Genomic DNA, 12,506 nt, shown 5'->3' with positions numbered 1-12,506 from the left:
ACAATTAAAAAGCCTGTTAAGACCATTAAAGTATCAGTTGACTGATATTTTTCACTGCCCATCCAATCTTATGGTTGTCCTTCGCACTTTTAGGAAATCTTATCCACAGGCGGGAAGAGGTTTCCTAAAGCAAATGAAAATAAAATAAAACTTTAAAAATTTAATTAATAATAATGTCCCTGTCCATGTGACAGAGTCACATGAGTGGGGACATGCTTTACAACATTCTTAATTTCTTTGTTTTATTTTAAACTCTTCATCTCCCTGAGGCAGCTCTGTGCCTCAGGGAGATTGTGAAGCGTGTAACAATGATATATGCTAAGTTTGTGCTGGCCACTGCTCACCGTCCCACCCTGCCCACACAGGCAGCACTGAGGGCTGCCGTTCACATTTCATGTTGGGTGGGCCTTAATTGGCCCGCCACCGTGAAATCGGCTTCCAGCCTTGATCGTGGGTGGCGGTTAGCTTCCCAACAGCCCCCGCTGAGCCTGCCTGACAAGGACAAGATTCTGCCCCAAGTGCATTCTCATCAAAGCCATGTACAATCACAGCAACACTCCCTTATCCTTGAATGCCAACCCATTTGCAAGAAAGGCCAACATACCACTTGCTTTGCTAATTGCTTGCTGTACTTGCATGTTAACTTCTATGTTTTGTGTACAAGTTCCTCAACACCAACATTTAATAGTCTCCCACCATTTAAAAAAAAATCTGTTTATATGTTCTTTACACCAAAGTGGAAAATCATCACACTTCCACACATTGCGCTCCACCTGCGACCTTCATACTCACTTACTTAACTTGTCTATATCCCTTTGCAGATTCCTTCTATCCTCCTCACAGCTCATTCCAAGCTAGCTTTGTGTCACCAACAAACCTGAAACCTTTCCACTCATTCTTGTGATCTAACTCATTAACATTGATTGTAAAAAGCTGATGCCCCAGCACTGATCCTTGTGCCACCCAACTAGTAACAGCCAACCAGCATAAAAATGACCTGTTTATTCCTACTTTCTGGGCAGGATTTTCTTTCCAGGAGTGGGAAGTATAAGTCAGGACAGTTTCCAGATCATGAACCCTCCACCCTCCTCCCAGGGGAGCTAGGGGCGCAGCAAGTTCTGGAGCACAAGACTTAGTACTATTGCTGGAATACTGTCAGGGCCCACAGCCTTTGCTGTATCTAGTTCTTCAGCCATTTTTTGATGTCGCCTGGAGTGAATCAAATTGGCTGAAGGCTGGCATCTGTGATGCTGGGAATCCCTGGAGGAGGATCCACTTGGCACTTCCGGCTGAAGATTGTAGCAAACGCTTCAGCTTTATCTTTTGCACTGATGTGCTGGGATCCTCCATCATTGAGGATGGGGATATTTATGGGGCCTCCTCCAGTGAGTTGTTGAATTGTTCACCACCATTTATGGCTGGATGTGGCAGGACTGCAGAACACCTTGCAGATGGTACACACTGCTGCCGCTGTGTGTCAATAGTGGAGAGAATGAATGTTTAAGGTGGTGAATGGGGTGCCAGTCAAGCAGGCTGCTTTGTCCTGGATGGTGTCAAGCTTCGTGAGTTTTGTTGCAGCAGCACTTATCCAAGCAAGTGGAGAGTATACCAAGTCTTGTGCCTTGTAGATGGTGGACAGGCTTGGGGAGTCAGGAAGTAAGTTTCTCACCTCAGGATTCTCAGCCTCTGACCTGCTCACATTTATATAGCTTTTATTTATATGGGTATATAGCTTTTATTTATATGGGTACCAGTGAAATTTCTGGTACATGTGCATCCTTCATGGATGCTAAGAGGTTACTTGTTCCAGGCTGCGTCTTCAATGAAAATGTTAGCACAGGCAGTTCAGAATGAGTTTCAGGCCATGCCATTGCTCCCATGACTGAGGGGTTCGCTCAAACCAAACTGGAAGCAGATGATCCCTGACATAAATGGCATCCTGACAAGACCCACCTCCCTTTGCAGTAGGGGCACCTTGGTGTTCAGCATCTTCTTCTTTTGCGTCCTCTTCCAAGCCCTGCTCCTCCTCTTCCTTTGATGATTTGTGTCCTTCCAGTGCCTCACACTCTTCAAGGTCCACAACTACCTGGAGGGCCATGTTGTGGAAAGTGCAGCAGGCCACCACAATGAGCGAAAACCTTGCAGGAGGGTATTGCTGAGCATAACTGGACTGGTCCAAGCACCAGAACCACATCCTTACAAGCCTCATGGGGTCTGCTCAGTGTTATCCTTGTGAGCAAATGACTTTGTTTGTATCACTTCTGTGTCTCTGTGTCAGACAGTCATAAAAGGGTGAAAGCCATCTCTTCAAGGGATATCCCTTGCCCCCAAGAATCCATCCCATGAAGTTTAGGAAGTGGAATTAAGAATGGTAGGAGTCTAGACTGGCGGAGGTTGAAGGAATCATGGAAGCTACCAGGAAAACGAGCGCACATAAGTTCTTGTCATAGACAAACTGAGTACTGAAAGAGTGGAAGCTGTTCCTGGTGGTAAATTTCATTGGCTGGTCACTGGGCTCCTTGATAGCCACATGGGTGTGATTGATGATGCCCTGCACCTGGGGCAATCCAGCCATGGCAGCAACACCCACTGCCCTCTGAATGCCACATTTGCCTGGAGCCAAATGTACTGCCCACTGTCGCAAATAGGGCATCAATGACCTTCAAGATGCAGTGGTGTGCAGCCATTTGCAACCAAGATCTGCAGCTGATTCTTGGAAGGAGCCAGAAGCAAAGAAGTTCAATTTCATAGTGAGTTTGATGGCTACTGGCAGGACATGGTAAGCAGAGCTGCGAGTATGAGATCTTTTGATGTCAAGGGCACAGATCTCTGTGATTTTCTGCCTGGGGAGTCACAATCTCCTGCAGCGCTGGTTCTCTGATATCTACAGGATTGCTCTTCCTTTGCCAGCCTTATTCCTGTCTCTTGTTCCTCTCCCCTGCCATCCTCATGCCTGGGGCTCTGCCCTTCCTGCAGGGGGTGTTGCTGTTCATTGCCACTGGACCTGAAATCTGAGAGTTTGCCCCCATTCACCAGCTTCTTTATGTTCAGATGGTACCCCAGTGTATTTGGCAACCTTTCCCCTTCTCTTATTCCTCCTATGCTGTTCAGGTGCTTACTGCCCACTCTTCCCACAAACTGCTCTCAGTCAATGGCACCTGTTTCCCAATGGCTGAGTCCTCCTCTCTTTCATTGAGATCACCTAATTACCTGAGCCTGCTATGACTGGCTCCCCACTGTGCATCCACCTCCATTCAGCTGGTATGCCCCAGACGGCAGTAGCAGCCCATGTGCCCATGTGAAAATCAGAACTTGCCCTTAACAAGCTCTCAGTGAGCCCTCCAATAATATTAATAGACCTTCCTAATTGATTCAGTGGGATAGCATGGCCACCCTCCTCCTGCACTGATAGAACTCGCCAGCAGCAGGAACGGCATTGGGAAAGCACACATGCCTGCCAGTGCCGGCATTTTTGTACCTCACACACCTTTATTCCCACCTCCACTAAGGCCTGAAAGTTCAGCCCTCTGCTTCTGCCTTTTAACTAATCCTCTACCTATCATAATTTATTACCCCAGACCATGTGAGCCCTTATCTTGTATAGCAACTCTTCATGTGGCACCTTATCTAATGCCTTTTGAAAATCCAAATATACTATATTCACATAAGCTGAAAATACTTTTGGCATAAGAAAATAAGAAGTAGGACATAAGAATAGGTCATATGGATTCTTGATTCTACTCCAACATTCAATAAGATCATTGGTAATCCCATTATTCATCCTGCTAGCTATATTCTCAAAAAATACAAATAGATATGTCATTTTCCCTTTCATAAAATGACATTGACTCTGCGTAATCATATGATAAGAGTTGTGCTACCACTTTCTTAATAATGGATTCAAGCATTTTTCTGATGTCAGGCTAACTATCCAGTAGTTCCCTATGTTTTTCTCTCCTTTCCTTGAAAAGAAGTGTTATATTTGCTACTTTCCAAACAATTGGGACCATTCCAGAATCTGGGGAAATTTGGAAGATCACAACCAATGTTTCCACTATCTTTGCAACCACCTCTTTTAGAACCCTAAGATGTAGACTATCATGTCCAGAGGATTGGACAGCTTTTAGTCCCATTAATTTCTCTGGTACTTTTTCTTATATTAATTACTTTAAGATTCTTAATCCTTATTCCCCACTATTTCTGGTATGCTGTTTGTCTTCTACTGTGAAGACAGATACAAAATATTTGTTTATAGTCTTTGACATTTCCTTATTTCCCATTATAATTTCTCCTGTCTGAACCACTATGGGGTTCACATTTACTTTTGCTACCCCACCTTTTTTTGCATATTTATAAAAGTTCCTATGATCTGTTTTTATATTTCTTACTAGTTTACACTCATATTCAATGTTTTTCCCTCCATATTTTGTTTCGGCTGACCTTTGCTTGTTTTTAAAACTTTCCCAAGCCTCGGGCTTACTATTCTTCTTGGCAACATCATAAGCCTCTTCCTTTAATCTCATAATATCACCTGCCTCTTTAGTTAGTGATGATGGAGGGATCACTTTTCCCGTGAATATTTTATTTCTCACTGGAATCTTTATTCGTTGAGCATTATGAAAAATTCCTTTAAATTGTCACCATTACTTAGCCACGTTCATACTTTACTCTAATTTCCCAATCTATCTTAGTCAACTTGCCCCTCATACCTATGTGTTTGCCATTCGTTACCTTAGTGTTCCTTGTTTCAGACTTAAGGATGCCACTCTCGAACTTAATATAAAATTCTATCATTTTATGATCACTCTTCCTCAGAGCATTCTTTACTATGAGATTATTAATTAACCCTGTCTCATTGCACCAGACAATATCTAAGGTGACTCCTTCCCTGTTCAGTTTCATGAGATATTATTCTAGGAAACTGTCTCAAATACATTCTATGAACTGGCCCTCCAAACTACTTTTGCCAATTTGGTTTGTCCAGTCAATATGAAGGTTAAAGTCTCCTATATTTATTTCTTATCTTTTGTTACAAGTTGCTTTTCTTTCTTGAATGATACCATGTCAAACAGTATAACTACTGACAAGAGGCCCATAAATTACTCCCATTAGTGTTTTCTGAATTTTGTTATTCCTCAATGCCACCCATAAAAATCCTACTTCCTATTCTTCTGAACCAAGAACCTTTCTCACTTCTGTCCATATGTCATCCTTAATTATCAGGGCTACACCTCCTAGCCCCATAGTCTTCCATTTTGGCTGTCCTTTTGCAATATCAAGTACCCTGAAATATTTAATCCCAGCTTGGGCACTGTGTAACCACATCTGTGTGACGGCTTATCCATTTATCTTTATTTGTGACATTAATTCAACCCAACTTGTTATGAATGCTTTGTATATTCACATAAAGTATCTGTAATTTAATTTCTTACTATTTTCACTGATTTGACCTAATTCACTGATGCACAATTAGCTGACCCATCCGTTCATTCTCTACTTGTCTTTACCCAAATAACTACACTGCTTATTGCCTTGACTTCCTATTTATAAATTTTCCGTCACCTGAACCCTTCCCACACCTACCTTGAGGCTAATTTAACCCTCAAAAATGGCCGGGTTTGGGGCAAGTGAAAAGTCAAAATTTAAAAACTTTCAAACCAATTTTATCAGAGGCAGAGCAGGGAACTGGCAACCAGTTCATTCTCAGAAGACATCCAGGTGATAATACCTTTTAAAGAAGGATGCATGTCTTCATTTTAAGAGCATTTTTATTTGTAGGTTGTGTTGATCACATTTCCAAGTCCTGGGAAAGCCAGCAAGAAGGGTTTGATATGAAAGCTAATTTCTTTCAGTTCTTGTGAGCTGGAAGAGGAGTGCTTTTACTGGCTCAACCATCTATCTGACCGTCCCAACCACCATTTCTTTCTCTTTTCCCCTCAACAAAAACCCCATCACCTCCCAGCTTGACACCGACCTCTCATTGCCTCCTTACTTGCCCTTGGCTACGTCGTTCTGCTGTAGGCTTTCCTGCCAATAAGGCTGGGTGTTGGGCAGGAAACAAGCAGAAAAATATATTAAAGATATCCCACAGTTAAAAACATCAGTATGACTGGGAAACTCACACTTGGAGTTTCCATTTCATAACTCTTCGCTCCATGGATCCAGCCCTATAAATATCAGGGCCATTGAGTCGGATCTTGCTGCAGAAATAATAGCATGTTAATGACACATGTTGGTATTAATGCACAAATTAGCCATCAAATTCAGGGATTAAGTGATACAGTTTGAGTTGCAAATCTCCAGAACTTGCTGTTTAATTTACAACGTAAGCAACATCTTGCCTTTACCCTCTCGTTATTTTTGAGAACTTGCTGCATTTGCACACTAGTTTGCCATGAAATTTGTCTCAGAAATGTCAGGCAGTAATTTAAAGTGACCGGCCTGTATGCAGCCTGTGTGGGAACTTTTCAGTTGCCATGTGGCCAAGCAACTTTGAGGGAACATTGGTCCTTGATACCCCATAACGCTCACCATGCTGTATAAGTTTGCTCCTCCAGCAAATTGATGCAAAACCTTTGAACTGAAGGGTGCAGGAGAAAATCTAACTAATTTACTCACCAATTCCAGCAAAATTTGGTGCATTAACTTGCAGGAAACTGAACCAAAATAAATGTTGCACTTTTTCTCACATTCATTTTATTTAAATGTTCACATCTGAGAGCTTAAGATAAGATATTCAAGCATTGGTGATAATGCAGAAAAGAGCTAAAAGGGCAATCCCTAATGTCAGAGAGACTGAGGCATGTGAAAAGGTTTTGACCCAAGAGGGACCAACATAGGGCACCTGAGGGAGAAAAATAAGATATTAACCAGTAGAGTAAAGTTAAGCCTAAAATGTCACTTCAAGTCAACCCATAATCAGAGAAGAAAAGAGCACAAGTTTAATCAAATGAAACACAAATTTAGTACTAATCTGGGAGGATCTTCACACAATGAATGATCAACACTTGGAATGGATTTCTGATGGAGTAGGTAACAAGAGAACTTTAAATTAATTTAAGCAAGAGCTGCTATACATGGATCTCTTGTAAAGTAAAGTTTTAGACCTTCTTCTCTCCTTTTCTAACAGGCAATCAAGAAGCAATAAGCCATAAAGATGTGTTAGCAAATTTTTGGCAAAGCTTATAAATTCACACAATATTTTTGTTATACATAGGTCATTTTAGTGTGTTCTCCAGTGAAGTTGAGAGAAGATGCTAAATTGAATGTTATTTAAATTTTGGTTTTGTTAGGATGACCCATTCTCAGCACTGGACATCCACCTGAGTGATCACCTTATGCAAGATGGAATCCTGAAGCTGCTGCAAGAGGAAAAACGGACGGTGGTGCTGGTCACTCATAAGCTACAGTATCTGCCCCATGCAGACTGGGTGAGGCAGCCTCCATTTTTTATTTTTCTGGTTTTGTAGATGATGGTTAGGGGGCTGCTTAGCTAAGTTGATTAGACAGCTAGTGTGTGGTTGAGAATAATGCCAACTGTGTGGGTTTGATTCCAGTTCTGGTAGACTTGGGACCTGCCTTCTTGCCCTGTCCCTGAGAGTGGAAGGCAATGGTAAACCACCATTGACAAAAGAAAACTGTCAAGAAACAGCTCAGGATGAAGCATCAGCTGACAATGAGCCAAGAACCTGCCTTCAGGCAGATGGCACATGAATGATATGATGTCTGCAAAAATCTGATGATTAAGCTCCTCTGTATTGAAAACATCTATAGAGTTTCAATATAATTTTGATATTTATTATATAATAAGGAACTACCTTGAAATGATTAGAAATTATGGTACAACATTTTCTTTGTTAAACATGCACCTTAGAAACCTCCAGTAGTAATCATTGTAAAGTTACACAGTTATTACTTAAGGTTATAAATCATCTATTTGTCATGTAAAAATTCCTGGTGAGTGAGTAGGAGTAGAGAGGGAGCCAATGTAGACCAATGGAGGAAACTTGGGAGGAGAAAATACATGTTGGGGCAACAGGTGGAAACTTACCTTGGAATGAAGTACTGTTGTTTTGGCCCATGCCTGAGTCCATAGAGCAGAACTCTTAAATAAAAAAGTTGCTTTTTATCTATTATCATTTATATACATCTGTCAATATTGAGAAGAAATGTGGGATGGCAGCATTACTGTGCCACAGCTGGAGAAAAAGTTTGGAAGAGTTGCTGGAGCATAGATTGCTGTGCTGCTAGAGGGTATTTGAAGCAGACATTATTGCATCCTTTAAAAAAAATTCGATACATGTTTTATGCAAAGGAAATTTCAAGGCTCTGTGGAAATTGCATTGGGATTTGTTTTGGACTGTTCTAGCAAATAGCTGGCACAGGCATAATAGGGCCAAGTGACCCTCCTTCTATGGCCCTATGGATACTTCTGTGCCATTTTTAAATTTGGAATCCTGAGACGAGGTGCACATTCGGAGGCCTGCATTCTTTTTCCTCGAATCCAGCAACAGAGTTCGGAAAGCTAAGTGCAGCACAACTAGGGACAGAATAATAAAAACAGAAAATGCTGGAAATACTGAGCAGTTCTGGCAGCATCTGTGAAGTGTTAATGTTTCAGGTCAAGGACTTCCTTCAAAATCCCAGAAACGTTGGCCGGAATTTTCCAGCCCCTCACACTGGCGGGTTCTTCTGGTCCCACTGGGGAGGGGGCCTGAAAATTCCAGCCATTAGCTCTGTTTCTCTCCCTCCATAGATGCTGTCAGACATGCTGAGTATTTCCAGTATTTTCTGTTTTTATTTGAGATTTCCAGAATCTGCAGTATTTTGTTTTTGTTCTGGGGACAGAATTATGATGTGTTTCGATAATCAGTTCAGCATGATTTACAAGTGTGGGATTTACTAAACTGCTTGTGACATCAAGAACAATAATATTCCTTTGCATAAAATGTTAAACCAAGTGCCTACTCAGGTGGACATAAAAGATCCCATGCTACAGTTTTGAAGACGTAATATTCATACTGCACCAACCTTTATGTTGATTTTGCATTGTAATTCTATCCCAAATGATACTTTCTATGGGCCCAGTTAGCAAATCATCAGTCTGTTGGATGGTTGAATTTGCAATTAAGTGCAAAATTTTATACACTGTTGCAGGTGGGTTTACAGGCAGGTATCCTGTAAAATGTCATGGGTGCCTTCCCTGGTGCCTACCTGTCCACCTATGCTGCCACTAAATTTTACAAAGGCCGGGAAGCCCTTGGGCAGCCCACCTGTCCTTGTGCCAACTGAGGCCTTTAAGTGGCCATTAATTGGTCGTCAAAGGGCCACCTGCCACCTCTACCAGTATTTTATGAGCAGCCGGCTGAGGCCTGCCAGGTTGGAAACACAGCAGGTAACACCGCTGAGGGCATGTGGCAGGTAGAGGGCAGTTGCTGCCTTTATAGACCACCTGTTTCCATCAGATGCCCCACCACCCATGCTTTTATCAAATCCACATTTCCCCTGCCCCCTTTCCTGTCCAACCCAGACCCCATCTCCTTCACTTCCCTCACTGGGTCCTGCTAGCCTGGCCTCATTGATACCCACCCCCACCTCCAATTAGCCTTCCATGTGTGCCCAGCGATGATCCTCATTGGGGACTGGCTGCACTTCCAGCAGTGGCCACTGAACCTGATATGCTGACCATTTGATTGGCTGTCAGCTCGTGTAGGCGGGATTTCCTCCTCAGTTGGGGGCGTAAGTCTTATCGCTAGCTGATTAACAGCCCGATTGGTATTAAATTGCTGCAGGAGGAAGGGACTGGGCGGGAGAGGATGATACGCTTGACTCTGCTTCCGCCCACACTACCCATTACTTCCCCGTAAAATTCTGCCCCAACACTGTTGCTCACCTAACATATATTTAAGAATATAATGGAGGAAAGCGTTGTTAATGTTCACACTGCAATAACTTTTGACACCATGGTCTATTACTTACTATGGAGATTTGCTCTGCAAATCAACAGAATGGGCATTTTGGAGCAGGATATTTCAGGAACTGAGGTCACTGAAAACTTTACAACACTGCAAAACCCATTCATTTTATTGTTCTGTTGAGGGACATAGAAAATACACTTAGGCCAGAAATTTGACACCGGCGTGTGGGGCAGGCCCGACACACTGACACGTAAAATGAAACACGGTGACGACAGGCATGCATCCTGACATCAGCACTCGTCATTTACATATTACGTTCAACGGGCGCGCACCGGAGGTGGCTGCACACCCTCCAACGTGTCAACGGCCTATTAAGGCCATTAAAACAAACAATTAAAGTAGTTATCAATGCTGCCCGTCCAACCTTAAGGATGAGGTTTCCTGAAGGTTTAATAAAATCAAATTCTGCTAAATTGACAAACATGTCCCAGCTCATGTGACACTGTTGTCACATGAGGGGACATGTGTAAAAGATTTTTATCTTTCTTAATTAAAAAATTTAAATATGTACTTAATCTGCGCCCTTTCATGCAGGCTCCAACTCTCCCTTTTCACCCCCCCCCCCCCACCCCCCGCCCGCACAGGTAGTGTAGCACTACCAGCCATGCGTCGTGCTGGGTGGGTCTTAATTGGTCCGCCCACATAAAATGGTGGCATGGAGCCAATCCTGGGCAGCGATCGGCTCCATGCTCACCCACGCCTACTCCTGACCGGCCCACCCGACATTCAGAAAATTCTCCTGTTAGAAGTTATTTTGATCCAGTTTATATTCTTTTTAGGTATGATGGGCTGGACTTTATGTGTCCCCACAAGGCATGTTTTCTGTTGGGGCTGTGGTGGCATATAAAAATAGGGTAGATGCCAACCCTGCCACCTTCCCACTCACTCCCAAGATCACCCCCATAATACGGGGGCTGGTGAGTGCCAAAATCGGGGTATTTAAATAAATAATCGAGGGTCAACTGAGCTTGTTAACAAGCTAAAACAAAAACAGAATTACCTGGAAAAACTCAGCAGGTCTGGCAGCATCGGTGGAGAAGAAAAGAGTTGACGTTTCGAGTTCTCATGACCCTTCGACAGAACTTAAGTTCGATTCCAAGAAAGAGTTGAAATATAAGCTGGTTTAAGGTGTGTGTGTGGGGGGGCGGAGAGAGAGAGAGTTGGAGTGGGGGTGTGGTTGTAGGGACAAACAAGCAGTGATAGAAGCAGATCATCAAAAGATGTCAACAACAATAATACAAAAGAACACATAGGTGTTAAAGTTAAAGTTGGTGATATTATCTAAACAAATGTGCTAATTAAGAATGATGGTAGGGCACTCAAGGTATAGCTCTAGTGGGGGTGGGGAGAGCATAAAAGATGTTAAAAAAATAAATAAATAATTTTTTTTTTTTCCTTTTTCTCTTTTTATAATGGAAATAGGTGGGAAAAGGAAAATCTGTATAATTTATTGGAAAAAAAAGAGAAAAGGAAGAGGGAAACAGAAAGGGGGTGGGGATGGGGGAGGGAGCTCACGACCTAAAGTTGCTGAATTCAATATTCAGTCCGGATGGCTGTAAAGTGCCTAGCCGGAAGATGAGGTGTTGTTCCTCCAGTTTGCGTTGGGCTTCACTGGAACAATGCAGCAAGCCAAGGACAGACATGTGGGCAAGAGAGCAGGGTGGAGTGTTAAAATGGCAAGCGACAGGGAGGTTTGGGTCATTCTTGCAGACAGACCGCAGGTGTTCTGCAAAGCGGTCACCCAGTTTACGTTTGGTCTCTCCAATGTAGAGGAGACCACATTGGGAGCAACGAATGCAGTAGACTAAGTTGGGGGAAATGCAAATGAAATGCTGCTTCACTTGAAAGGAGTGTTTGGGTCCTTGGACGGTGAAGAGAGAGGAAGTGAAGGGGCAGGTATTGCATCTTTTGCGTGGGCATGGGGTGGTGCCATAGGAGGGGGTTGAGGAGTAGGGGGTGATGGAGGAGTGGATCAGGGTGTCCCAGAGGGAGCGATCCCTATGGAATGCCGATAGGGGGGGTGAAGGGAAGATGTGTTTGGTGGTGGCATCATGCTGGAGTTGGCAGAAATGGCAGAGGATGATCCTTTGAATGCGGAGGCTGGTGGGGTGATAAGTGAGGACAAGGGGGACCCTATCATGTTTCTGGGAGGGAGGAGAAGGCGTGAGGGCGGATGCGCGGGAGATGGGCTGGACACGGTTGAGGGCCCTGTCAACGACTGTGGGTGGAAAACCTCGGATAAGGAAGAAGGAGGACATGTCAGGGGAACTGTTTTTGAAGGTAGCATCATCGGAACAGATGCGACGGAGGCGAAGGAACTGAGAGAATGGGATGGAGTCCTTACAGGAAGCGGGGTGTGAGGAGCTGTAGTCGAGATAGCTGTGGGAGTCGGTGGGTTTGTAATGGATATTGGTGGACGGTCTATCACCAGAGATTGAGACAGAGAGGTCAAGGAAGGGAAGTGTCAGAGATGGACCGCGTGAAAATGATGGAGGGGTGGAGATTGGAAGCAAAATTAATAAATTTTTC

At 43.4% G+C, this 12,506-nt stretch overlaps 1 protein-coding gene across 1 annotated transcript in view; it reads left to right on the top strand.

The window, feature by feature from the left end:
- The window catches only part of abcc8 (ATP-binding cassette, sub-family C (CFTR/MRP), member 8), a 309,145-nt gene that overhangs the window by 213,440 nt on the left and 83,199 nt on the right, over positions 1-12,506 (top strand). The window contains exon 21 of the mRNA XM_041198027.1: positions 7,293-7,430. Coding sequence (XP_041053961.1) covers positions 7,293-7,430 — 138 coding nt within the window. The remainder of the gene's footprint in view (positions 1-7,292; positions 7,431-12,506) is intronic.

Source organism: Carcharodon carcharias, chromosome 10, assembly GCF_017639515.1.
Source record: "Carcharodon carcharias isolate sCarCar2 chromosome 10, sCarCar2.pri, whole genome shotgun sequence".
Taxonomy (NCBI): Eukaryota; Metazoa; Chordata; class Chondrichthyes; order Lamniformes; family Lamnidae; genus Carcharodon; species Carcharodon carcharias.
The sequence above is the reverse complement of the archived record's forward strand: the minus strand, read 5'-3'. Positions and strand labels throughout refer to the sequence as shown.